The 27,092-nt window shown below is 47.2% G+C and overlaps 7 protein-coding genes across 7 annotated transcripts; 3 read left to right on the top strand and 4 right to left on the bottom strand.

Annotated features, from left to right (window-relative positions):
- Window positions 1-3,620: 3,620 nt before the first annotated feature.
- On the bottom strand, window positions 3,621-4,175 carry LOC116786999 (histone H3). Its single transcript, XM_032688211.1, has one exon. The coding sequence runs from the start codon at window positions 4,141-4,143 to the stop codon at window positions 3,733-3,735; it is 411 nt and encodes a 136-aa protein (XP_032544102.1). The 5' UTR covers window positions 4,144-4,175; the 3' UTR covers window positions 3,621-3,732.
- A 1,305-nt stretch (window positions 4,176-5,480) lies between these two features.
- LOC116787011 (histone H2B 1/2/3/4/6) lies at window positions 5,481-6,185 on the bottom strand. Its single transcript, XM_032688224.1, has one exon. The coding sequence runs from the start codon at window positions 6,005-6,007 to the stop codon at window positions 5,627-5,629; it is 381 nt and encodes a 126-aa protein (XP_032544115.1). The 5' UTR covers window positions 6,008-6,185; the 3' UTR covers window positions 5,481-5,626.
- On the top strand, window positions 5,839-8,148 carry LOC116787008 (histone H2A-IV). The gene has a single exon (XM_032688220.1). The coding sequence runs from the start codon at window positions 6,342-6,344 to the stop codon at window positions 6,729-6,731; it is 390 nt and encodes a 129-aa protein (XP_032544111.1). The 5' UTR covers window positions 5,839-6,341; the 3' UTR covers window positions 6,732-8,148.
- Window positions 8,149-14,819: 6,671 nt separating this feature from the next.
- On the bottom strand, window positions 14,820-15,591 carry LOC116787009 (histone H2B 1/2/3/4/6). The gene has a single exon (XM_032688221.1). It carries the CDS (start codon window positions 15,292-15,294, stop codon window positions 14,914-14,916), a length of 381 nt encoding a protein of 126 aa, XP_032544112.1. The 5' UTR covers window positions 15,295-15,591; the 3' UTR covers window positions 14,820-14,913.
- Window positions 15,592-15,639: 48 nt separating this feature from the next.
- On the top strand, window positions 15,640-16,154 carry LOC116787019 (histone H2A-IV-like). The gene is made up of 2 exons (XM_032688233.1): window positions 15,640-15,720; window positions 15,826-16,154. The coding sequence occupies exons 1-2, from the start codon at window positions 15,640-15,642 to the stop codon at window positions 16,027-16,029; spliced, it is 285 nt and encodes a 94-aa protein (XP_032544124.1). The 3' UTR covers window positions 16,030-16,154.
- Window positions 16,155-16,168: 14 nt separating this feature from the next.
- On the bottom strand, window positions 16,169-17,733 carry LOC116786993 (histone H1.01). The gene has a single exon (XM_032688205.1). It carries the CDS (start codon window positions 17,711-17,713, stop codon window positions 17,054-17,056), a length of 660 nt encoding a protein of 219 aa, XP_032544096.1. The 5' UTR covers window positions 17,714-17,733; the 3' UTR covers window positions 16,169-17,053.
- An 8,466-nt stretch (window positions 17,734-26,199) lies between these two features.
- Window positions 26,200-26,595, top strand: LOC116787014 (histone H4). The gene has a single exon (XM_032688227.1). It carries the CDS (start codon window positions 26,216-26,218, stop codon window positions 26,525-26,527), a length of 312 nt encoding a protein of 103 aa, XP_032544118.1. The 5' UTR covers window positions 26,200-26,215; the 3' UTR covers window positions 26,528-26,595.
- The last annotated feature ends 497 nt before the right edge of the window (window positions 26,596-27,092 follow it).

Here is a 27,092-nt window from a genome sequence, read left to right as displayed (position 1 = left end):
GGAAAGATTGGAAGGGACACCAGTAGATCATCTGGTTTAACATCCCTACTCAAGCAGGACCATCCTAGAGCACATGGTACAAGATTGTGTCTAGACAGTTCTTGAATATCTCCAGTAAGAAGACTCCACAACCTCTCTGGGCAATCTGTTCCAGCGTGTAGTCACCAGCACAGTAAGGAAATTCTTCCTCATATTCAGGAGGAACTTCCTGCGCATCAGTTTCTGCCTCTTGTTCTGCTGCTTGGCACCACCAAGAAGAGCCTGGCTCCATCCTTTTGCCACCCTCCCTTCAGATAGTTACATACATTGATAGGGTCTCCTATCAGTCCTCTTTATGCAACTCAAGGGGAGACTGCCCTGATATTTTCCCAGTATCAGCTATTTGAGAAAGTGATGGCACGTTGAGATAGAAAAAGTTTTTTACTTCAATCCTCATATCTGTGCTATCATCACTAATACACTAGATGAAGACAGATGTGTAAATGCTGGCTATTTTAAAGAGAAGACTCTTTATTAAATCTAATTTAGTTTCATTAAACATATTTCTAAAAGAAGAAATGTGTTCACCAAAGTTTGTGAGGAGTTGCAGGAGGGGCCTGCCTTGCGAAGCTGAGTGAGTTGAGAGACAAGGGGGTCAGCAGGGCATGAAGGGCCATGCCATGACCAAGGGCACAGCCCTGCAGCACCTGTACGTGGGGAATGGGAGAGGGATGGTCATAGTGATTGGGGACAGACACGGCCCTGGATCACTGGACAAGTCTGCTGGGATGAGGTCGGGATGAGGTCAAGCTGGGAAAGTGAAGCCCATGGAACCAGAGATGCACAGGCACAACATGTAAGGTAAAGCCTGAATCTGAACGCAACTCTGAAGGGATTAAGACCCGTGTGTGGAGGGCAAGACTTTGAGAAATCCCCAAACAAGTCACTTTCAAGTCTGGCAAAGCGAAAGGGAGAAAGAATGTCCAAACAAGAAGTATGTTTTCCTTGTGAGAACAGAGCCCTATTTGATGTGGAAGTACAAGCAGAACTGCAATGAAATCTGCCTATTCACATTTAATGTGATGATTAAAGAATTTTTGCTCTGCAATGCTGGCCCAGGGTAGCATTTTCCATCTAGTGGAATCGGCAATGGAAACCGACTCCCCTTCCAAATGTCATTCTGTGTTCAGGGATGGATGCCTGCCACATTCTCTCCCCCGGTATGGACTCGAGGACGACCAGGGCAAGCAAAGCGCAACGCTTCTCGGCGCTGTCGTCCCCGACCTGCGCAGCCCCGGCCGTGGCGGCGAGCACAGGCTCCCCCGCCTGGCTCTTCTCTGGCTGTCGCCCGCTTCTCCCTCCACCGCCCTGTCGCCCCGCGACCCGTCAATGCCGCCGCCGCCGCAGGGGCTGGAGCCGGTCGGGCAGAGCCGGAGCCGCGCGGCCGCCGGGCTCGGTCGGACCTGGGTGAGGACTGCGCGGCGCTTCCCCGCCGCCGGGCCGGGGGCGGCTCCCGAGGGGGCGGTGATTGGTGGCGACCGCGGCCCTTCCCCGCTTGCCCAGGGCGCGCTCGCCGCAAGAGAACCGCGGCTTAAACCCTGGCGGGGGAGCAGCCAGGAAAGGTTCGTCTGGCGCGAACAGTCGGCGGCCACCCGCGCCTTCTGTCCTTCTGCCGCGGCCCCGAACCCACCGCGGCTACTGAGCGGGAAGAAACAGCGAGCCCTCAGGGGAGAAAGCGGTTGCCGACGGGAGCTTGACCAGCGGTCCCGATGCGGGGGGCGGGCGAGAGGGGGAGCGGGTTGGCAAGAGGCCGAGCGCGAGGCGCGCGTGGGCGGCGACGCCTTGTTCCGGTCCTGGCCTACGGTGGTTGCCGCCCCCCGCCTGCCTTCCAAACGACCGTTCGTGGCGGCGGGAGCCGGCGCTAAAGCGTTGCAGAGAGCCGGCAAAGAGCGAGCGGCGGCGCCGGGGCGGGCGGGGGGAGGTCGGGCCGGGCCGGCGGCCGCGGGGAAGGGGCGGGGAAGGGGCGGGGGCAGGGCGGGCTCCCCGCGCGGGAGGCGCGAGCTTTTCCCGGGCTCGCGCGAACGGTCCAATGGCAGCCGGGCGGTCTCGCGCGGCGGCCAATGGGCATGGCGCTGCGCCTATAAATAGCGCGGCAGCGCCGCGGTCGCTGCAGTGTCTTGTCCGTGTGGCGAGATCGCGGCTGATTGTGCGGAGGGATGGCGCGCACGAAGCAGACGGCGCGTAAGTCGACGGGCGGGAAGGCGCCCCGCAAGCAGCTGGCCACCAAGGCGGCCCGCAAGAGCGCGCCGGCCACGGGCGGCGTCAAGAAGCCGCACCGCTACCGGCCCGGCACGGTGGCGCTGCGCGAGATCCGCCGCTACCAGAAGTCGACGGAGCTGCTGATCCGCAAGCTGCCCTTCCAGCGCCTGGTGCGCGAGATCGCGCAGGACTTCAAGACCGACCTGCGCTTCCAGAGCTCGGCCGTCATGGCGCTGCAGGAGGCCAGCGAGGCTTACCTGGTGGGGCTCTTCGAGGACACCAACCTGTGCGCCATCCACGCCAAGCGCGTCACCATCATGCCCAAGGACATCCAGCTCGCCCGCCGCATCCGCGGAGAGCGCGCCTGAGTCTCCTGCCGCAGCCCTTCTCCGGCAAGGCACCGAGGCAGCTCACACAGACCCAAAGGCTCTTTTAAGAGCCACTACACAAGTCAATAAAAAGGGCTGTAATCCTGCTTTATAACTGTTACAGTTATAAAAGTATTTCCAGGCTAAAAAGGTTTATTCTGAGGTTCCAGCTGCTGTTATTTCTGTCCCCGTTTATGTTTCCTCCATGTAAAGAATTCTCCTTAATAAGCCTGACAAGGCTAAATATTTCTCTCCGAAATTCACCCGCGGTACTTTGCAGATACTAAAGGGGAATAACAGGTGCTTATGAACACCTTGGTGGGGGAAGGAGATACAAATCAAAGGGCTGAAATAAGAGATCGATACATTACTTAAAGAGGGGTTGAGCAGACAACCTGAGGCAGGATGGAGGGGTCTACATCCCTGTGAAAATGCTGGACTTCACACAGCTTTGAGGGAGAAGGGAGGTGGAAGGGCGGTGGGTGGGGGGACGGGATAGAGTCAAGTCTGTGTCCAGGAAGGGCCCCCTGTGCTCAGGAAATCTGCACCTTAAACTCCGGCTGGCTGGGTTAAAGCAAGAGCAGAAATTTCCTGTGGTTCCGTCATATATATATAAAAAGCTGTAGTGCTGATAAAACCAGCAGTTTCACTTGGTGGGGGAGCAGAAACAAAACCAGAAGAGTGAAGGGGGAAATGATGATACAGTCACCGGAGAACATTAAGTGAGTGCATGATCCATCTTTTACCCCTAGCCAACCCGATACAGGTCTTTATATGTATTCCCTTCCATTTTTGTCAGGTTTGACAGTTTCAAGGATGTAAATAATTTTGCTTGGAGGTTTCAGTCCTGTCACATACCGTGTTTAAAAGGTACCTATTATTTTTCAGTACGTGCAAAGGACTACCAAGACATGTCAGAGCAACAGAAATTAAAACACTTATGGGTTCCAAAAAATTGTTTATATGCAGAACACTAATAAAGAGCTGACAACAATAATATACCTATGGCAATCATAAAGCAGGATTACAGCCCTTTTTATTGACTTGTGTAGTGGCTCTTAAAAGAGCCTTTGGGTCTGTGTGAGCTGCCTCTGTGCCTTGCCGGGGAAGGGCTGCGGCAGGAGACTCAGGCGCGCTCTCCGCGGATGCGGCGGGCGAGCTGGATGTCCTTGGGCATGATGGTGACGCGCTTGGCGTGGATGGCGCACAGGTTGGTGTCCTCGAAGAGCCCCACCAGGTAAGCCTCGCTGGCCTCCTGCAGCGCCATGACGGCCGAGCTCTGGAAGCGCAGGTCGGTCTTGAAGTCCTGTGCGATCTCGCGCACCAGGCGCTGGAAGGGCAGCTTGCGGATCAGCAGCTCCGTCGACTTCTGGTAGCGGCGGATCTCGCGCAGCGCCACCGTGCCGGGCCGGTAGCGGTGCGGCTTCTTGACGCCGCCCGTGGCCGGCGCGCTCTTGCGGGCCGCCTTGGTGGCCAGCTGCTTGCGGGGCGCCTTCCCGCCCGTCGACTTACGCGCCGTCTGCTTCGTGCGCGCCATCCCTCCGCACAATCAGCCGCGATCTCGCCACACGGACAAGACACTGCAGCGGCCGCAGCGCTGCCGCGCTATTTATAGGCGCAGCGCCATGCCCATTGGCCGCCGCGCGAGACCGCCCGGCTGCCATTGGACCGTTCGCGCGAGCCCGGGAAAAGCTCGCGCCTCCCGCGCGGGGAGCCCGCCCTGCCCCCGCCCCTTCCCCGCCCCTTCCCCGCGGCCGCCGGCCCGGCCCGACCTCCCCCCGCCCGCCCCGGCGCCGCCGCTCGCTCTTTGCCGGCTCTCTGCAACGCTTTAGCGCCGGCTCCCGCCGCCACGAACGGTCGTTTGGAAGGCAGGCGGGGGGCGGCAACCACCGTAGGCCAGGACCGGAACCAACCCGCTTGCCAACCCGCTCCCCCTCTCGCCCGCCCCCCGCATCGGGACCGCTGGTCAAGCTCCCGTCGGCAACCGCTTTCTCCCCTGAGGGCTCGCTGTTTCTTCCCGCTCAGTAGCCGCGGTGGGTTCGGGGCCGCGGCAGAAGGACAGAAGGCGCGGGTGGCCGCCGACTGTTCGCGCCAGACGAACCTTTCCTGGCTGCTCCCCCGCCAGGGTTTAAGCCGCGGTTCTCTTGCGGCGAGCGCGCCCTGGGCAAGCGGGGAAGGGCCGCGGTCGCCACCAATCACCGCCCCCTCGGGAGCCGCCCCCGGCCCGGCGGCGGGGAAGCGCCGCGCAGTCCTCACCCAGGTCCGACCGAGCCCGGCGGCCGCGCGGCTCCGGCTCTGCCCGACCGGCTCCAGCCCCTGCGGCGGCGGCGGCATTGACGGGTCGCGGGGCGACAGGGCGGTGGAGGGAGAAGTGGGCGACAGCCAGAGAAGAGCCAGGCGGGGAGCCTGTGCCCGCCGCCACGGCCGGGGCTGCGCAGGTCGGGGACGACAGCGCCGAGAAGCGTTGCGCTTTGCTTCCTCTGGTCGCCCTCGAGTCCGTACACTGGTCCCGGAAGGGGAAGCGAGCGCCTCAATCTCGAGCTTTTTGCTCAAAAAATAACCTAAAAACAAGCTGACAGCGTCTGCTATAACCACCTGAGCTTTTGCTGTCCCCGATTCACACGGCCGTTCGCTGGCTTACCTCACGAGGAAACAACACGCACCGGCTTTCCAGGATACACTTGTTTGGGGCTTTTTAGGAGACCGAAAGAGCGTTCGATTATTGTTTGACCCACCGCCCCCCACACTACACCAAAGGGGGCTCCCTCGGATTTTTTTAGCGAGTTGAGAACGTTCTCTGCTCCGCTCAGGCAGATGCTACACAACACATTATTACAAGCAAGTGACAGCCTGCTTTCCTTATACTTTATATTGATTTCACTGTTACTGCTTTTTTCCCGAAAAAAACTTGGGCTAGCATAGAATGAGACCAGTATCAGCTCTTTTATTGAAAAGGTGGGTGGCTCTTAAAAGAGCCTTTGGGTCAAGGAGATCTGGCACGAGGGGGCTGCAGAGGCAGCTTACTTGGAGCTGGTGTACTTGGTGACAGCCTTGGTGCCCTCGGAGACGGCGTGCTTGGCCAGCTCGCCAGGCAGCAGCAGCCGCACGGCCGTCTGGATCTCCCGCGACGTGATGGTGGAGCGCTTGTTGTAGTGCGCCAGGCGCGAGGCCTCGCCGGCGATGCGCTCGAAGATGTCGTTGACGAAGGAGTTCATGATGCCCATGGCCTTGGAGGAGATGCCCGTGTCGGGGTGCACCTGCTTCAGCACCTTGTACACGTAGATGGAGTAGCTCTCCTTGCGGCTCTTCTTGCGCTTCTTGTCGCCCTTCTTCTGCGTCTTAGTGACCGCCTTCTTGGAGCCCTTCTTGGGCGCGGGCGCGGACTTGGCCGGCTCGGGCATGGCTGCGAACGCGCGACTCTCAGCACACACGAACTACGAAAAAAAGAACCGACGACAGCGAAGAGGCCGCGGGAGCTGCTTTTATAGCGGTGCTGTTCCCAGCGGCGCGTCGCTATTGGTTGTCCTTCCCGTCGTGCCCCCGCGCCCGGCTTTGCCATTGGCGTCCTCTGAATTCGCCTTCCCATTGGCTGCCGAACGATTCCTTTCTTGCAGCCAATCGGAGCAGGCGCTGCCGCTCCGCCCGGGTTGTATATAAGGCGCCGGGCGGGCCGGGCTGGGACTTATCGAGGCTTTTGCGGCTCCGGAGCGAGCGCCGATTTGCTGAGTGGCTGCCATGTCCGGGCGCGGGAAGCAGGGCGGGAAGGCGCGGGCCAAGGCCAAGTCGCGCTCGTCGCGGGCCGGGCTGCAGTTCCCCGTGGGCCGCGTGCACCGGCTGCTGCGCAAGGGCAACTACGCGGAGCGGGTGGGCGCCGGCGCGCCCGTGTACCTGGCGGCCGTGCTGGAGTACCTGACGGCCGAGATTCTGGAGCTGGCGGGCAACGCGGCCCGCGACAACAAGAAGACACGCATCATCCCCCGCCACCTGCAGCTCGCCATCCGCAACGACGAGGAGCTCAACAAGCTGCTGGGCAAGGTGACGATCGCGCAGGGCGGCGTGCTGCCCAACATCCAGGCCGTGCTGCTGCCCAAGAAGACCGACAGCCACAAGGCCAAAGCCAAGTAAATATTTTTTAAGGGTAATCAAGAAACAAAAAGGCTCTTTTCAGAGCCACCCACTTTGGTCGTAAAGGGCTGAGTCATTGTGGTTTTCTTTAGTGAACTGAGGCAGAAACATGTAAGCTGCCTTTTTTTCTGGGCTTTATTTTAGTGATGCTATTCTCTGTTCCCATCTGTGTTTTGTGGGAAACCTGCTTTAATAGTAGATGCTTATATTTTTAAAAGAAATTGTGCTCCCCACTAAGATTCATCTTGTTGGTTGTTGCCTTTTTAGGACTTTCTAATTATTCAGTAAACTGTTCTGCTTTTGTAAAGTGGATATTTTCAATCTGTTAGCAGTAGCAATTATGTTTTTTGTGGCTAGGATAAACATTACACCTGTAGCCAATCAGCTCTGGCTTTCTTTTAAATGCTCTGTGCAGTACTTACTAGAGGGCAACATTAACTGAAGTCAATATTATTCTATATTATTACTGTTCAAGAGTACTAAATAGTAGCCTCCATGTTTCAAACTGAGGGAAAAGGGAGTGGGAAGGGAAGCAAAGCATGCACATGAAAAATTAAGCCCTAAAACAATCACTGAAGTCCTGGCAGTGACCCTGAACCAATTGTTTTGCAACATGAGGGGTGTTCCCAGCCTCGGGCTTCTGACTGATTTCCATTTTTGCTGCGTTTTAACACCATCATGTATGCAAGAATCCCACTGGCTTTCCTTGGCAGAATTAATTGTAAAGCACTAGGGAAAGGTTTCAAGCAGGGAAGAGTCGTCAGTGTTCTCATCTGATGTGACGTCCCATTAAGATGACAGTCACTGCGTTCAACTGCAAAAACACTCAATTTCATTTTGCTGGCACTACTCACTGAATCCACACTCTCTTCTCCATGTACTATGGGGAGTTTCGAGGTCACACTTTGTTTTGGGAGAAAGTGAGTCATTCTTAGAAAAGCTGCTGCCATGCAGCAGGGCACAATGTGGCTAAAAGTTTGTTTCTCTGCTTTGGTGCTGCCCTGCTTGCTTCTGATTTACTTCTGGCTTTAGCGTGGCTTTTCTTGTGGTCTTGTGCAAGCTCTTGGCCACAGAAGCCTGACAGCTTCTTGACTTTCTGGGGCTCTCTTCTGCAGTTCATGGCACTGGAGAAACAGGAGCAGTTTTCAATGTGACTGTGGTGTTCCCCAGCTCTATCCTCCAGTCTAGGGAAAAGGAGAGGTGTGAACTGACATATCTCTGGGCCTGATGTTTACTGAGTTTAATTTTCCTAAAATTAAGTTGGTGATATATTCACCCCTCTACAAGGGAAGAAAGTTTACACTCCTATCTGTACCTCTGTGTTCTACATAATGAAACTCTCATCTACATATCAGATTGTAATAAACAATGGGAAAGACTCCTATGAACAACCCTGGGTACGTTATCTTGTTGTGTGAGTGGATTTAAATTTTAGTTTGTAGACTGCATAAACTTTCAATAGAACAATTTTATGGGTTTTTTTCCCTTATAAATGAATGCTCTGCTACCAACTATACAATGGTAATAGTCAAGAAGATATAGTATTAATAGTTATTTTTGTAGTCATTCCTCTTTCTTCCCTGCTGAAGAATGAGTTTAGTCATTACATAGTTCTAGTTTTGAATTATACATGTGGGAAACAAAGCCAAAAAAAACATGGCTACATGAGATCTAAATTATGAAGGGTCACAGGGCCTTGAATGTATATTGTACAGCCAGACACTTCTGGGAAGATATTTTATAGACATGGTTTACCGAAACTGGGGTAACTAAGGAGATTGGTTTTGAAAATATATGTATTTCCTAACAGTGCAGTTGTGAACACTGGTAGCCTCCTATAACCTATATCTGGATATTTCTTTGATAATAACTTGATTTTATATCAGCAGAATGGGAGAGGAATGTGAAAATACCTCTGATCAGAAGGAGAAAAAGAGAAAACTGCCTCCTGGGACCCATTTAGCATCTCTGATAAGACAACTCTCTGGGCAGTGCATCACTCACACTCCCCTCCTGTCCCTACTAGCAGGTCCTGCTCTCACACAGCCCATCCACTGACATTGCACCCCCCACCCAAACCCCCTACTACACATCCATCTTCTCCCACCATGTTTGAGGAAAGAGGTACTTGTGCAGTTTCAGATGGCGGAGTGCGCAGTGGCCCCTGGATTGACAAGATAACTGTGCATTGAAATGAATGAATCACATATGAATTTGTGTTTTATTTGTTTTTTCTTCATTGTGTGTTTTGTTCCTTGAGAGAGGGAACCAGAAAAAAATAACCAAAACACTCACAGGCCTTTTAACACCTATTGAGCACTTTGGCTTTTCCATGTTCTTTAATCACACGAGTTTCATTCGGGCATGTTAACAGAGGACAGCTCAGCTGAAGCATAAATGCAGCCGGGGGTGAATAACAGAGTGGACTGTTCCCACCAGGACCCATTGTTTCTCCAGTGGTGATGAAATTCTTCAGGTTTGTCAGTCTGGCCATGACAAGCACTGTATTTTCCTGCTCCCCACACCAGTGCCAGAGACAGGGATTCAAGGACTAATCTGCCTCTGGGAGGAGGGAGACAAGGTCCATTGCAGAAGAGTGGAAGGAGGGAGAGCAGGGTAACATGAGACAATTTGAAGAGAAGTAGGAAGGGGTGTTGAGCTGGGCAGAAAAGGACTTTGTAGGGGGAATGGGGGCATTGCAAGGGTTGGGGACTGAGTGGGTTATGCTGCTCTGCATCCTCCTCCAACCCCCCTGCACTGCAAGAGTCCTCTGGGAACAGTGGGGAGAAGGCAAAGAAAAGGTTTGGATACCTCCTGAAAGAGCAGAGCGGGGTATTAGATTTTTAAATCCAGAAGCAATCTATTTCCTCTTCACTTCCCCCCCCATACACCAATTAAAGTATTTTAACTCTTTCATTGTCAATAAAGAAGCCTGTAGGTAAAATGGAAGAGTACACATTATTCAGTTTAGAAAAATGTTGTAAATAAACTACAGTTCTTCTGCAGTTTCTTGTTGTCTTCACCTGTTGTTCACCTGATGTCTTCACTGTGCCATATCCCGCTGAGAAATACGATCTTCCATGCAAATGTTCTCAGATGGAAAACACTGTAAAAATGAAAGCAAAAAGAGTAGGTGACTTACCTGTCTTAATTCTATTAGAAGTGTTAATCACCCTGATTGCCTTTATCAATATTTTAGAAATCATCATTGTTTTATTTTTAACCTGTCAATAAATGCACAATTAGAAGCTGCAATGATAAGTCTGAATTATGACACATACACATCCCATGAGGTTTTGCCTGACATTTAAATATCGGCTAAGGCTAAAATTCCAGCAGCTAAATATGCTTTACATCCATGTGACCATTTCACTTCTTTCGTAGGATTTGTACCTATGGAAGGTATTCAGAAGTCCCCACACGTAGAGAGTGGAACTGATTCAGGTAAATTTGGCTTCCTGAGCCAGCTCAGCTGAGTCCAAGCACCCGGGTTTGCCTGTGATGCAGTCAGTCTGGTTTGCTGGTGCTTGGAGCGCAGGTGGAGGCAGCTCTGTTTAAAGACATTTCTATGTGTAGAAAGATTGGGGCTATGTCATGCCTATGGTAATTCTTGTCCTCTTTTCCTAGCAGGATGATTAAAGACACTAACCTGGCTGTGTCCCAAGTGCATAAGGCAAAAATAACTTGATCATGTCGAATGTTTGGATTGTTTAACGTTGTAGTGGCTGCTACCTGCTACAAAAAGAAAAGGGAGGCTTACAGGAGGTGTGTATATTTCTTCACAGATCTGATGTTGCACAAAGGTAGGTCAATATCCTTTCCTCTATCTGAGGTCCAAGTTTCAGATGTAACTCTCCATGTGTGCTCTCTTCTTATTTCAGGAATTGTTTTTTCCAGTTTCCTGTAACCTTTGCAAGTAAAACATCTACATGAAAATACAAGTAGAACTACAAATACAGAAAGATCGTGGATTTTATTAGTGATTAAAATTACAAGCTATTCTGTTATTCCTTTCACACACAAGCAACTTATTTTCTAGTTTTGAAATGCAAGTATGTCCAGAATTGCTTCCTGAGCTTTTCAATGTTAGAAATGAAAGGATGAACATTTGTGATTAATATGTATTATCATTTTTTGACAAGAAATGCTTTTGGAACAACCACTTCATCAGGGCTGCTGTCAAATAATTTAGTTCTTTGTATCCATGAAAGAAACTTAAAGCCTAAAAGGCCTTTCTACCTACATAAGCCTCTTGTTCTGTGACGCCAGTCTTTGAGGAAAGAGCTGTTCCTGCTCATTGTAATGTTTCTTCCTTTCTTGTAAGTGTATGAGATGGGAAGGGAGAAGTTCCCAGCTATGTTCCCGTCTACTTCTAGTCCTCTTCTCCAGTGAGATTTGTGTCCTGTCTTGAGCTGTGCTGTGCTCTGAACGGCTTAACCCTGACACCAGGTTTCGGAACACAAAGTCTCAATTTTTTTTCATTTGCAATTTGAACTGGGCACATTTTCATTACTGGCCAAAACCATTATATATGGATGTGTGTAAGACCAAATATTTTTCCCAAGCTGCAGTCAACACTTTCTCCTACAATACTAATTATTTTAAAATATATTCCTTTATATTAAAACTGGAAAAGAAAGTCTCTGTGACAGTAACATTGCAATAATTTGCCCTGTGTGTCAAGTTGTTATAATCTGTGGCCATTAGGAAAAAGAATTTGATCTCATAAGCAGGTGAGCAGATATTGATTTATTCCATTAATAAAAACAAAAGAAACAACAACAACAAAAATACTCAAAAAACCACAACCAAAACTGTGAAGCAGTAGAAAATTGCTACAGACAGTTGGTCAGGTTTTGGATCAGGTGTATGACACCTATTTCTAATTTCTAATTCACTATTCAATCAGTTAACTAGAGAATAAAGTTATTTTTTTTTAATTTTATATATTTTTTAAATTTTATATTTTAAATTTTGTGTATTTCACTTCTGTAGAAATAAAAAGCAGAGGGTGTTGGTTTTCTTTTTTAAACATGACAATGAATATAAATAAATTTTACTGTAGGTATGGTGATCTAGAGAATTTTCCAGGAATGCTACTAATTTTATTACTCTGATAAAAATAAGATACGAGAAATTTTGTACTGGTTATATTGTTCTTCAGTATTATTTATTGCTGGTTATTCACTACAGTACTAAACTGTAATGTAACTCTGGTAATTTAAGATACAAAAAAGTGATGGTATAAAAAAAGTTTTTTGACAAAAATTTTTGCATAACCAAATGCAGATACACCCTATATTTCAGTTAATGTGAATCAAGAGGTATTTTGAAGGCAAACATGGAGGGTAGATAAAAATACAACATGAAGGGCCTGTTTAAAGATTATGCATTCTAGCACATCCCAGTGTTGAGAATTGTTAGGATTAATAGCCTTACTTATCACTGCAAGCTCAACAAGTTGAAGCCTTAGGGTACAAGAGCTGATAAGAGCCTAAACTTTTTTATATAATTAATGCCACAAACACAGAACAAGCTGAAATTACCAAGACAGAAGCAGAATGAAGAAAGATCATGGAAATAACCTGAAGAGAATGAAAAAACTTCAGATGACCAACCCAGTGACCAGAAGATCAACAGGAAATCAAGGGAACACCAACACGAATTAAATTATTGAATTTGGGGATCAGGTGATAAGTGGTACAGGTATAATTTGTGTTGCAATCTGGTGCAGAGGCTTCCCCTTTGAAGACACTCAGCTCTAGCTGCTCTGCATGTTGGAGAAATAAACTACATTTACTCAGTGGACTGGAAACTCATCTTCAGTCGGGAACCTAGGGCAGGAGCCATTTAGAGGTGGCATGTACGTAATTCCTACATGGTCTAAGTGGAAGCAGCATAATTCCTGCTATACCAGGACAATGTATTTGAACACTCTCATCTTACTGTTGCTGTTGATGTCATCTCTGTAGAGTGGAATTAAGAATACAAACAGCACTGCTTTGAACTAAATAGGAAAGAACAGCAAAGAACATGAATGATGGAAAAATAAGCAGCCATGTGATCTCATATTCACACCCTGTATATGTGTGAATATATGTATATTCACACTATTTGCATTATTGGGTTTGAATGTTCTGAATGTTTGAAAGTTCACATTCTCCTGAGACATGAAATCGAATTGGTTATTTTTGCTGAGCTCAAATCCTACTGCTTTTACCTCTGGTGAAAAGAACAAGCACAAAAAATTTCCATGTTAGTTGTTTTTTGTCAGTTCAGATACTTTTTTCTCAGCACTGTTAGAAAAATAAGGGTTATGTTACAACCAGATCTGATGTCAAATGCTATGTTCACATTATAGTCCCTTAATATTGCCTTATCATTGATACTGAAATTGAAAGGAACAATCATAGCAACATTTCATTTTCTTGAGTGAAGTTTCATGGGCCTAGAAACAATTTCCCATACTGAAACAATCTATTAAAAAAATCCCTGAAATTTCTATGACAGCTATGTTAATGAAGTGTGTAACCTGGACCATATAAAGACAGGAAAGGCAATAGGAATGCTTATGAGCTGGGAGTCCAAAAGGCACCACCAAGCTTCTATTTTAACCTAGGCAACAGGGCAGCCCTGTGACAGCTGTATTTTGAACTAGGGTGCTTTTACATGACTGATTATAGAGAATAATAGCCAGTGTAAAATTCTTCTGGTGATTATCATGTTAAATATGAATGTATTTATGTGCTCATATGATATAATCCTTTTCTAGAGTCTTTTTCTAGTGAGCCAGGTGCCCTTATAAAAACCTAGAGATTGGAATATACTGTGGTTCATTAATCTTAGGCATTGGACATATACAGAGGCCCAGAATATGCAACCTGTGTTCCAGAGTTTGCAGTAATGCAGTTGGTGAGCAGATGTCTAAAATGCCATTTCGAGCTGCTGAAGAAGAGTATGGAGTACAGAGGATGCCAATTCCCACTGGATATCTGAAATCCAATCTGAGAAGTCCCCATAAACCTTCAAGCTGAAATTAACTTTGATTAGGTAATAGATGTCAGATTTGAGAGACCTGGTGCCTGTCTCATTACCTGTACTACCAAACAACATGCAGTCACTACTAGGAAGGTTGAGCCCCTCTATGAATTCAGTATCTTCAGAAGTTCACAATATATACTTGAAATTCAAGATTGTTCAGACCCAGCTGAAAAGTGATAATGGCTTTGATCTGCACCTATGGTAGCATTTAATTATCCAAGAATGTGATGGAGTGATTCTAAAAACCTGTAGTTTGAGCCTGACAAGTAGCTATATGATAACTGATAGCTTGCTAAGTCAGCCCACAGAGCCTAGTTTCTTAATATTTAATACTTTTAATACGATTAATGACATATAAATGCAGGAAAGGTCAAATATGTATAAAAAGTATTGAATTTCACATATTTTTTTTAATTGCAAGGGGAACCTCAAGCAGTCATAGGGAGAAGCTAGGCAAGTTACTGTAAAATTCACATGAACTGTATAATAATTAAGACAACTGTAGGAGACAAAGACTGTAGAAAGTACTTCTTTCTTGTTTTAATCACTGGGTTATTGGTAACATCTTAAGATAAATGTCACTTGTTACTACATAAATACTTTTATAGTGCAGTGCACTGCAGTCCTCTTACTTCTGTTATCATAAAAACTACCAAAAAACCCCAAAGACTGAGCACCATCAAATGGTAGATCTTACAATAGCTATGCTGCACATGTATAAGAATCCATTAGTAATAATCTTGATTTTCCTGGCTAAAAAAAATGCAGAAATATTTCAGACTTTTAATTTACAACACATGACATGAACCCTGACATCAGTGAGGTATTGCTCACATATAACACGATATTGCAAGAGAACCATAGATTAACAAAAAGTGGTATCACCTTGAGAAAAGTTAAAAATGCCTCTAGTTATAGTGATTTATTGCCAAGTTAGTTTATGTTCAATAACACATTAAACTACAAAGCAGTATGTTAACAGAACTAGCCATAAGTGGCATGCACAAACTCCCCAAAACTGAAAGATAAGGTTCCACACTAGGAAACTAAAGTGTTCTTAGTTGACTGTACAGCCCTTTTCTTGAAAAAGTGGGTGGCTCTTAAAAGAGCCTTTGGGTTATACAGTATTTCTAGCAGCTATTTACTTGGAGCTGGTGTACTTGGTGACAGCCTTGGTGCCCTCGGAGACGGCGTGCTTGGCCAGCTCGCCAGGCAGCAGCAGCCGCACGGCCGTCTGGATCTCCCGCGACGTGATGGTGGAGCGCTTGTTGTAGTGCGCCAGGCGCGAGGCCTCGCCGGCGATGCGCTCGAAGATGTCGTTGACGAAGGAGTTCATGATGCCCATGGCCTTGGAGGAGATGCCCGTGTCGGGGTGCACCTGCTTCAGCACCTTGTACACGTAGATGGAGTAGCTCTCCTTGCGGCTCTTCTTGCGCTTCTTGTCGCCCTTCTTCTGCGTCTTAGTGACCGCCTTCTTGGAGCCCTTCTTGGGCGCGGGTGCGGACTTGGCCGGCTCAGGCATGGCTGCGAACGCGCGACTCCCACAAATCACTACAACAGCTCCACATCGAGTCCAGAAGCGAAGTGACGGTGACCGACTTCGTGCTTATTTATAGCCCCCTTATGCAAATGAAGTATCAGCCTTGCTCACTCTCATTGGGCAAAATACAAGGCATCATCATTCCTCAATAGCCTGGTTTTATTGGTCAGAATTCGATTCGCCTCGTCATTGGCTGCTCAGACGAGACCTACTTCTCAGCCTATCAGCGAAGAGACGAGGTACTAAAGCGGGGCTGTAGACGGGGAGCGCCGTCTGCCTGCTCTGTCCTGCTGCGAGTTGTTCTAAGCGGCGAGCGAGCCAGGGAAGATGTCCGGGCGCGGGAAGCAGGGCGGGAAGGCGCGGGCCAAGGCTAAGTCGCGCTCGTCGCGGGCCGGGCTGCAGTTCCCCGTGGGCCGCGTGCACCGGCTGCTGCGCAAGGGCAACTACGCGGAGCGGGTGGGCGCCGGCGCGCCCGTGTACCTGGCGGCCGTGCTGGAGTACCTGACGGCCGAGATCCTGGAGCTGGCGGGCAACGCGGCCCGCGACAACAAGAAGACGCGCATCATCCCCCGCCACCTGCAGCTCGCCATCCGCAACGACGAGGAGCTCAACAAGCTGCTGGGCAAGGTGACGATCGCGCAGGGCGGCGTGCTGCCCAACATCCAGGCCGTGCTGCTGCCCAAGAAGACCGACAGCCACAAGGCCAAAGCCAAGTAAACAAAAAGGAAAAGCGGCACGTTGTCTCTTCCGGAGAAAATAATCCAAAGGCTCTTTTCAGAGCCACCCACAAAATCATAAGAGAGCTCAGTTATCCGTACCACAGTTATGCCAAATTATATTAATCACTCAACCCGTGTTTTGTCTTTTTCCATATTTATTAACAGCATTTTTGGCTTGGTGATAGTAGCAACGCTTTCCAGGTTTTCGTTAACAAAGGCGTGCCAAAAGGTCCTCCCCATGCAAATTCCTTCCTGGTATGGGATATTTTCCGTTTAGTTGCTGTGTCGGAGAACATGGGAACACTATTCGTTGAGAGTTCCCATCCCTCCCCCCTCTTCCGCCTTTTTCTTCTCCGAGAGTGGCTGATACAGTTCAAGAGATAAGAGGCGTAATGTTCGGGGAGGGAGGGGGAAGGGGGGGCCAGCGGGCCGGGCTCTCCGCTGGCCAATCCTTGGTCAGAGCGGGCTTTTTCAATACTTCAAGCTTTCTTTCTCAGCGGGAACAAAAGGATTGGGAGAGCTCAGGGCTATTTTCGTGTCAATAAAGAAACCCTCCCCTCCTCCCCCAGACAAACAAAAGCATTTAAGGAGACACCTTAAGAGAAATAATACAATAGATTAGACATGGCTCAGTAGTAGCGTGCCTGGCAATTGCATTATTTTGTTACAAAATACATCTTTTAAAAAAACATACATCCTTTTTTTTTTTTTTATCAAATCATTACAAAACATTGCTTAACATTGCTTCCTGGTAGTCAAACTAATTACTCGGAGAAAAAAAAAGTCTACACTTCCCTAAAGCCGCGGCGTTATACCGTGCTCGTTAGCATTTCTTTCGGTAATCCTAGGGAGAAAAAAAAAAAGACACAATTGACCTCTTGACGACTTACGAATTACTGGATCCCTGCTGCAGGTTATGGACGACCTCGGTGCCTCAGCTCCTTTAGGGAAAGTGTGGGTGGCTCTTAAAAGAGCCGTTGGATAACAAAATATGTAGAGCAGGACTCTTCTGGTATTATAGTTTACTTCTTTTTCGGCGCTGCCTTCTTCGCCTTGGCCGCTTTGGGCTTGGCTGCCTTAGGCTTGGCTGCTTTGGGCTTCACGGTTTTTGCCTTGGCCGGGCTCTTCGCTGCCTTCTTGGGGCGGCCTGGCTTTGCAGCTTTCTTGGGGCTCTTGGCCGCTTTCTTGGCCGCTGCAGCCGCCGGCTTTTTAGCCTTCTTAGGGCTCTTTTTCACGGCTGCTGCTTTCTTGGGCTTCTTGGCGGCGCTGGCTGGCTTCTTGGCCGCCGGCTTCTTGGGCTTGGCTGCGGGTACCCTTTTCTTGGGAGCTTTTTCCTTCACTTCTCCAGGCTTCTTGTTGAGACGGAAAGAGCCGGAGGCGCCAGTGCCCTTGGTCTGCACCAGGGTGCCTTTGCTGACGAGGCTCTTGAGCCCCAGCTTGATGCGGCTGTTGTTCTTCTCCACATCGTAGCCGCCGGCAGCCAGCGCCTTCTTGAGCGCGGCGAGGGAGAGCCCCTTGCGCTCTTTGGAGGCGGACACGGCCTTGGTGATGAGCTCGGTGACGCTGGGCCCCGCGGGCTTGCGGGCTTTGGAGCCGGCCGCCGCTTTCTTCGGCTTCTTGGCGGCGGCCTTGGCGCCGGGCGCGGGCGCATCGGGGGCGGCGGCGGGAGCGGTCTCGGACATCGCGGCGGCGTCCTCTGCGGAGCAGGCGAACACAATTGGGCTGGCGCGGGTCAGATGCTCGTATTTTTAGAGCGGAGCCGTGCGGTGATTGGTGCGTTGCAGAGCCCGCCCCGCTGCACGGCCGGGGAGCCCTTCGGTGTGCTCGATTTGTGTTTCTTTGGACCAACAAAAGTGTATTTTCCTCGGAATTTCTGCCACCAAATCGCCCCATTTCCCCGGTGAGGGAGGAGAAGAGCAGGTACTTGCGTTCGGGAGAGTTTCCAGCGGCAAACACGCGGTTTGAGTTAAAGGAGAGGCGATAAATCCCGTGTGCTGCTGCTCGAGAGACCTCTGAAGAGAGAAACTTTTGTTTTTCCTTGCAAATTAAAAATTTCCTTTTGACATAAATGTTACGGCAACAACTCAGTCTGATTCTTTAGAGGGTTTTCTTGGGGTCAAAGTTGAAATCTTCCGATTTAAAGCTATTTTGACAGTTTAAACTGATTTTGAAGAGGAGGAAGTAACACAAACTCTTCTTTCAGCTCTGAATATGGATTAAGAACCAGTTCCTTTGACCATGTGTTTTACCTCTTAAAACGCTAAAGTCTAGTGAAATAGTGTCTCATACAGCCTCCTATTGCACTTTTTATAGAAACATAAGCAATTTATTAATATCTGGAGATTTATGAACACACAGTTGGCTTATTTTGACGTCCTGGAATTTCAGTACAAGGGAGGCAAACTTACTCTACTGCCTTGTGTGGGGTGTTTTCTTTTTGTTTGCTTGGTTTTATATGAATTTTTGTACCAATTAGTAAGTAAATCAAGCTATTTACTTTTCATGTTGCATTTTAGTTTCAAGTAAATAGTCATTTGATATCTGATGTTACAAAACTGCAGCTTTGTAGAAGAAAGCAATCTCCTAAACTTCTGGTGATATTTATGGAAATTATCTTTGTTTCTCTGGTAATTTAAGATGTGCAAGGACTAGCATAGCAGTTTAGTAATTATGCTCTTCCTCCTCAGAGAGTGTTATCTTGTTATGTATTTTCTCTAATAGTAGTACAATTTAAAATTATATGACTGTTTGGATTTTTCTTACCCATCTCACAGACTGTGTATGCACAAAGGTTTACCTTAAGCCAATTCTGAATCCTCTTCCCACTCTAAATACAACCCACCTAATTATTCCTTGTGCATTTTATGGTAATTACTGAAATAAGGAAATACTTTCATGATAAAAACTAGAGCGTTTTGTGATAACCTGAGTTTTAACAAGGGGAGAGGTAGGCCATAGGTCGTTCATAAAGAACCAGGAAGGATTCAATCAATAGTGATATCTGGTGGAAAACAGGGTAATATGCCGAACAGAACAGAGCTCTGAGGAATATTTCATTAATCTGTAACCAATTATGAAAAAAAAAGCATATTATCATTACCTTTTGTAGTTATTTAAGAATCACAAAGACTACACTACAGCTCAACCCTTTCGTATTAACAGATATAACACATAATGTGAATACAGTATTTAAGTACACATTAGCAACAAAAAATTCAGATTGTATGAATAGGTAGTCTTCGGTAAGTGTAATTCTATTCCCATCGCATGGTTTTATCTACAATGACTGTTTTGTAAATACTAAAAACGTATATAAGATGAAAGATTTTAGTTTGCTGTAAAATTGTGTTTCATAGAATGTGAAACTATGAATAAGTGCAATGAAGGGAAAAATTGCGACCTCCACCACATAAGAATGAAATACCGGAAAAAAAACATTGCAGGAAAAGTGCACCTGAGTTCTGTAATGCTTCAATGGGAAGATAATTTAGAGAAGAGCTAATCAAATTGTGACTTTCAAGGACCTCTTTGTTAATACTGTGTAACACAAAATAAGGATACAAGGATTAAACAAATTGGAGTGGATGTGGATATTGTAGATATACCTTTAGAAATTATCAAAATTAAAGTAAAATATATGTGTTTTTTAAGCCTTTATCTTGTGTATGTTTGTAAATAAATGACCGAAACTTTCCATTGATTTGACTGCACAGTGTAATAAGGTAGCAACTGTTGTGAGGCTATGAGATTTAACAGTTGTCCAGAGACTTCATAGCATATAGACAGTGGAAAAGCATAGACCGTAAGTGACATATCAGCAAAATGAAAAACTGCTGCTTATTCTTGTTATTTTGAACACATTTACTTCAGTAACCTCTGCTGGAGGAATTGTAAATTTTCCATCTCTCAATTGTGGCTTCACAGAGCTTTGATTCACATTTATCGGTGGCTGAAATGGAGGTGGCTAAAATGGTCACTATTCCAATTTTCTGCCTGGCTTTTCTCCCAGCAGTTGCTACCCTTTTCCCATTCTCAACAAGGACCATTAAATATATGCATATCAGCTTCTGATCTCCATCAGTTACAATCTACTATCTTAAAATAAATTTAAGTTTCAGAAATTTTATGACACAGAGAGAAGCTTGGATCTTTTTTTTTTAAATGGTTTTGCAGAAAAGACATAAAATAACTTTAATATTGTTGAATTTCTGCTTGGAACACATATTCTTCTCTATGTGAAAGAAATACATGCAGGACCAATATTTTGGAAAGTCAAGGTGTATTTGGCAATTTTAAAAAGAGCTGCTCTGCAATGTAAGCAGATAGTTCAGATAGAACTAACAGATGTACTCAGACAAAGGAAAAATGTGGTGAAGGATTACCTAAAAGGCAGGAATAGGAGTTTCACCTCCAGCTGAGCAAATGAGAAAGGGAAATAATCCTGATTTAGATACAGGATATTGTAGAAAAATTTCATTAAGATGACATCACATAGACTGTTACAGGCAGTTTGGTTTTCCCAATAGAACTGGAGGGAAGTAGACTTCATTATTCATTAAAAGAGCAGGAAAGTAATATCAGGATCTCCAGAGATACTTTTGGGGAAAGCGCCACTGTAATGCCTACTTCATATGAGTGAATTCAATCCTTCTCACCTCATGGACACCCCAGCAGGACACGTTATATCATAAACCTGCAAAAGATTGCAATCTGAGCCCTGTCTGCATGTTGCTTCCCTGCAGATACCCAGGTCTGTCCAACTTTTGCATATTGAGATATTTAGACCTCTTGGCATAAGCAAGGAGACACATAAGCCACAGCCAAGGACTGGCGCTACACCTGAGAACTATCAAACATTCCCATCTCCAGTTTAGGACCTGCCAATACTTGTTCCTAAGAAAATAAGCTCTGGGTAATATTTAGATATGTTTGCAATAATGAGAGGGAGCACAGCAGTTGTTCTCAAACAATTTTGTTAGGAGGCATTAGCACGAGAGCGGCCACACAAATGTGGCTAATGGGCTGCTCTACCTAATATAGGTGAGTGCTGTGGTCAGTCGTTCTTGGACAGCTGGAGGATGTACAGCTGTTACATCTGGGCACCATAGTCCCTCTCCTTGCTTCAAATGGCAATTTCCCAGAGAGATTTGGGTGAGCGCCTTTATATTATGTGCTGCACTCGGGATTACATGTTCCACAGGAAAGAGGTGTAAATGCTCCCTCAACCGTGATTACACTCCTATTACAGTGTTACACCCATGCCTTACTTGCCCTCAGTGACTTCATCCTTCATCTGAGGTACAAATGTAATGACTTGTGTGATCCAACCAGCCAGCACAGTTTAGCAACTTTTAACATGTAGCTAAGGAATTTTAAAGTGATACCTACCAAACTGAAAACTTGTTGTAGCTCAGCAAAACAGGTCTCTGCCTACTTAATACTAATGTTGCAGCTGCTACTGCTGTTAAAGCTCCGAAGTGAGCTGAGGTCACACGAGGCTTTTTAAATTCAGTGTATGGATGAACATCTGTAGGGAGCAGGACAAATCAGGGAAGGACAATGGATGACTGTCCTTGTAGACTCAGCTTCCTGGAATGTTGAACACTCCTCCCTGTACCCTTGGTTAAGGGTTGGGGCACCTATTGAGGCCTCCTGTCTTCATTGCCATGGCATGTCATTTGGCAATTGAAAAACTATAGTCCAAAACCTAGATATGTCCATAGTTAGGAGGCATTAGGAAGGATATTCTTCCTGGGAAAGAAAAAAAAAATAATCAGCAAAAATGCAGGGGGCCAAAACCCTTCTGAGAACAGCTAACAAGGAAAAACATATGGAAATATGGGCCTTTCTTTACTATATGTGAGTTTATAAAGTTAACACATTTTTACTCTTCTCATGCACAATGAAAAGGTCCTCAGTCAGTCATATGTTAAAGAATAGGATTATTTATATCTTAATGTAATTTGGTCTTCTAAAACTAACCCAAGATATTTGACAATCTGTGTTCTGGACCACCCTGGCATTGTTTGAATGTAGTCATTAGTGAATGACTGAGGACACCTCCAGCCCTGAGACAAAGTATCCATGAAAGGTAAGCAACACCAACAGAAGCTCCATCAGCTATAGCTCCCCAAAAAAACTGTTTCCTCCTGAATCGAGAGTGCCTTGCTTTCTCCAAGGAGGGGTGCCACCATGCTGTCCTTTCATAGCAGCATCTTCATCAGCACTGAATCCTGGCTGCTCAGACCAGTGAGCAGCTCTCACGGAGCTAAGCAACTCATTCTTCCTCTCCACAGCACCCTAGTACTTCTGCATGCCTTCTGCCCTCCGCTCTTTCCTATTGGTTTGCCAGGGCCATCTCTGACTTTTGGTAAGAGGGAGGGAGCAATGTGGCCAATCTAAATGTCTTTTCCCTCTCCAGCCAGCAATGTGTTTGCTACTATGAGGGACAAAGTGTCCTTGGGCACAGAGTTCATGTATAGCTGATCTACAATTTGCCATCTCCTGGCTGTTGACCCCCCAGATGCTGATGGGACGTGCTTCCAGGTACATTTGCGTTGGTAGGCAATCCAATTTTTTGCCGCACAGGCAATGATGGTGGCACTCATACATGATGTAGGCTGGACTTTAGCCAACAATTAGAGCCAAAGCACTGTCACACACCATGCAAAGGTGCCCTCAAATGGTGCTGCCTTGCTAGTTTTTATCAGAGCTGTAAAAGTGAAGCAGGTACTGGCTCTAGATAAGGCTGTTTGTACCATCTTTCTAGAGAAGGAGTATTGCAAGGTAGTATTTGGGTACCAGCTATATAAGCTGACTGTCTTCCCATGGAAGGGAACAGGAAGGTTTTGAAGAGTTGTTCACTGTGTAAGCTTGTGTTCTGCTGTAGCTTATGTTTTTACAGTTCATGCTTTGGTGCTGTGCAGCCCATGGTCTGGTGCCAGAGCTGCATTATCCCAGGTTAGTATGTCATCCAGACTGTCAAGGGCACTAGAAGGGCCAGCTAGTGCCTGAATTTCCCCACAGTATATAAATGAGACCAGTCACTCAGCACTCCTGCTATCAAACAGTTGTGAAGTCAGGAATCTGGCTTCACAGGCTCGTGAACCTATATGTATACAGTTTGGGCACATTCAGGAAGAATAGGTTTTGCCTATTTTGCCTACAACTTGCCTTGTGTGATCTGATCCCAGAAATGATTGTCTTCCATAATGAATATATTAAAACTAAATTTTGGTCTTCCTGACACAGGTTTTTTTCTGCTTTGGAACTGAAAATGCAATCAAGAATTTGTTGATTTGGGTTTGAAATAAGGAAAAGAATAACAAAGTTAACTTTTGTGTGCTGCTTGAGGTTTGTAGTTTGTAACACCTTATATTTAATTATATGGTCAACCAGACTAGCACACAAGGTAAGCACTGAGCAGCCAGGAGCAGGGATCACCTAGTATCCACCTGTATAGAGGTGGTAAGTAAAGAAAAAACAACTGGGGTTTTGGGTTTGCTCAAACTGCAACAGGAGACACGTACAAGGAAACTTAATAGCCCAAATTACTCAAAGCTGTTGAGAAAAGGGCCTGCTGATCAACAGGGTGAACATTTGAGTAATTCTGATATTAATTGTCCAGTTCTAATGCATGTTCCTTTTAATAAACAACTTCCGGGGGGGGGGGGGGGAGAAAAAAGAACCAAAACCTAAGGGGAGGCAAAAGTGTAATCAGTGCTTCTTTTATTAATTCTTGAGAAGAAAACAGGCCTTAACATGCTTGAGTACATGGAAAGGCTTTCACAGATTATCAGTGTCAGCCACATCAATGGATGAAGACAGGAACTTTTGTTTGCATTTGACTCTAATGAAAAAAAAAAAAAAGGAGGGTTCTTAATCCTGAAATCTATTTGGGTTTAGATTTTTTTTTGTTTGTTTGTTTGGTTTTTTTTTAATTTTACAATATGTGCTTGTCATTCTTATGTGGAGAATGATCTTAACTCTGGTTTGGTCTTTTGGTGGGCTTGTTTGTTTGTTTGTTTTGGTCACCTCCTCCCTCGGGTAGCAGGGTTAGCTGGTTATGATCCTTTTTAACGTTGAAAGATACACTAACTCTATTGGGCTAGTGTTGGGAACACATGAGCTGTAAGTCTGGGAGAGGTCAGAGGAAGAATACACAGTGTAGAACAAGTAGAACTTGTTTCTGCAGTTAGTAATATCATCAGGGATCCAGAGTGTAGAGAAACTAATGGGCAATATGAGCAGGACAACCTTGATATTCTGCTGCCCTTTGAATTGCGTTCTGGACACATGATCATAACACTGGAAGAACTGAGTAATTCACTGGAAACTTCAGCCTGGGACAATATCTCAACTGTGACAGATGCCAGTAAATAAAGATGGTAAGAACAATGTCTGTTAATCTCATCAAAATGGTCCCTTAGGTCCTAGTGATTTGTAGACCAGGGACTCACTGAGTCAGAGGGGACATCTTTGAACTGGGGAGCCTTGAATGGATTTTTTTCTTTGTGTTTAGCAGTTACTTTCTCTAGACAAAAGATCTGTCATTTTTAATGCTTTAAGATTTTGCTTTGGCATTACAAATCATAAAAGGTCGAGGAATAAATACAGTGGGAGTGGTAGATGGACAAATGGGTGATGGGCGTGTATATTATATGTATCCCTTTCATAGAGGAGAATCTCATTAATACATGGTGAACTGTCCTCAGCGTGTGTGTGTGTTATAAAATGGTGCTGGAAAACATGCATGAAGTGGAACAAAATGGCAACCAGCAAGGAGAGTGAACTGAATTCCCTTTCCTGTAGGTAAAGAGAGAAGATAATATAAGTAAAGCAGAGTGAGTGACAAGTCATTTGAAAGAAGAGCTATAAAGGAATCATGAGCGTTCAGGGCCAGGCTGTTATGCTCTTATATAAAACATCTGAGCTGAAAGATGCTGCAGAGGAATTACTTCACCATTACACTTTTAGACCCCACTCTGATGGACCTAACCTCCTGGAGTCACTGTGACTGAGGCAGGAAAAAATGCCAGAATCAACAAGACAAATGGTTGCCAGAATTCAGAGATCTCCCCCAGTCTTTCATCTTAAAGGGCTTTCCTCTGTCTCTGTGTGAAAAATCATGTGTATATTTGGCCACGATGAACACAGGCAAATCCTCCATATTGGAATTATGTTAATTTCATGGTCCCAGTGGGCCTTTAGCTACAAAATGAAGGACTGCAAGGATAGACAGAAGAAATGAGGTATGGATTGAGGTCAGGATGATTTTTCAAGTCATGAAGTTATACCAAAATAATGGAGAGAAATGTTATCACTTGCAACATGCCCTTGTGAAAAGAAAACTTATTCCATGAAAGAAATAGTATCCATTGATAATTGTGCCAAGCCTTTAAAAGCATGTGCATGGCTGACATAGCCAGTTTTGATTAATTTTCATCCAGTAATAGCAGTGACCTTGACAGAAATATAACGCTTTTTGTAAGTCACCAGGATGTCCGGGATTTATTATGAAGAAACACTAGAGAAACAGGATAGACAATAAAGGGTCTTCTCCAGGTCTGTGTTGAAGAAGCCCTATATGAATTCTCCAGTCATGTAATACTCTGAGTCAGGCACAGCCAGCTTCTAGAAAAACACACATTTCTTTCTGGTCTGAGGGGAAGATAAAGGCATGATTATCCTTATGCTTCACAGCATATAAGGCACCTGCTACCAGAACGCCATGAAGTTGACCTGACAATTCTTATATCAGATGGTTCCCAGTACATCGAGTCCTTCCCATCTGACCTCAGAACCACGGAGACATTCAGAGTGGTCCTAACAACGGTAGCCTAAAGACCACCAGTTCTCTTTGCAGTGCCACTGTCACACAATCAGAAAAAAACACGGTTTGTGCATCCTCGCCACACCCTAAGGGGAAGATGCGGGGAAAAGCAGTTCAGTGGGCTGAGGGGGGCTGGGGGCCTCGGAGCGAGGCGCAAGCAGAGAGGGAGGCGGGGATTGTGGCGGAGAAGCCGCCGGGGCCCCGGGGCGGCGGCCGAGAGCAGCGGAGGGGGCGGAGGCGCAGGCCCGGCCCCCGCCCGTCGTGCCCGCCCCTGCTCCCAACCAGGTCGGATCCCAGCGCATAAAGGGCGCCGCGCGGGCGGCGGCGGCCGAGAGCGGGCAGAGGCGACAGCATGTCTGGCAGAGGCAAGGGCGGGAAGGGGCTCGGCAAAGGCGGCGCCAAGCGCCACCGCAAGGTGCTGCGCGACAACATCCAGGGCATCACCAAGCCGGCCATCCGCCGCCTGGCTCGGCGCGGCGGCGTCAAGCGCATCTCGGGGCTCATCTACGAGGAGACGCGCGGCGTGCTGAAGGTCTTCCTGGAGAACGTCATCCGCGACGCCGTCACCTACACCGAGCACGCCAAGAGGAAGACGGTGACGGCCATGGACGTGGTCTACGCCCTCAAGCGCCAGGGACGCACCCTCTACGGCTTCGGCGGCTAAACCCAACCTGTTGCTCCCGGATCACCTCGAGAAACGAACCCAAAGGCTCTTTTAAGAGCCACCCACTTTCTCTTTCGAAAGAGCTGTGTTGCTTGGCTGTATTTCTCTTTGCTCGTCCTTTGTTTTTCATTAGACTCCTTCTCATGCTCTCTCTCCGCCTCGCCACCCCCCCAACCCCCTTTTTTCATGTCGGGCTGCAGCTTCTAAGCGGCTTAAGAAAAAACGCCCAAAACCCGGTTATGGCAAAAACGCCCTCCCCCAAGAAAATAATCCTTAGTTTCCTCGTCACCAATGTGTTTGACGGACACGGCAGGGCTTGTGAAGCAGGCGCTTGATCACTTTTCAGCGGGCGGCGCTGCCGGCAGCCCTGGCCCAGACCCATGTCCAGCGCCGATCGGGTTAAGCGCCCGCGCCTTTTCCAAAAGCCCGCGCGGACGCCGATTGGCTCCGTCCGCCACCTTCCTTGCTCGGCAGAGCCCGCGCTCCGCTCCCGGGACGCTCGTCCCAGCAAAGCACCGACCCCCCCCAGCCCCGGGAAAGTGACAACGGAGCTGTCGCCGACGGC

This window comes from Chiroxiphia lanceolata, chromosome 5 (assembly GCF_009829145.1).
Source record: "Chiroxiphia lanceolata isolate bChiLan1 chromosome 5, bChiLan1.pri, whole genome shotgun sequence".
Taxonomy (NCBI): Eukaryota; Metazoa; Chordata; class Aves; order Passeriformes; family Pipridae; genus Chiroxiphia; species Chiroxiphia lanceolata.
This window is presented reverse-complemented; position numbering and strand designations above follow the sequence as displayed.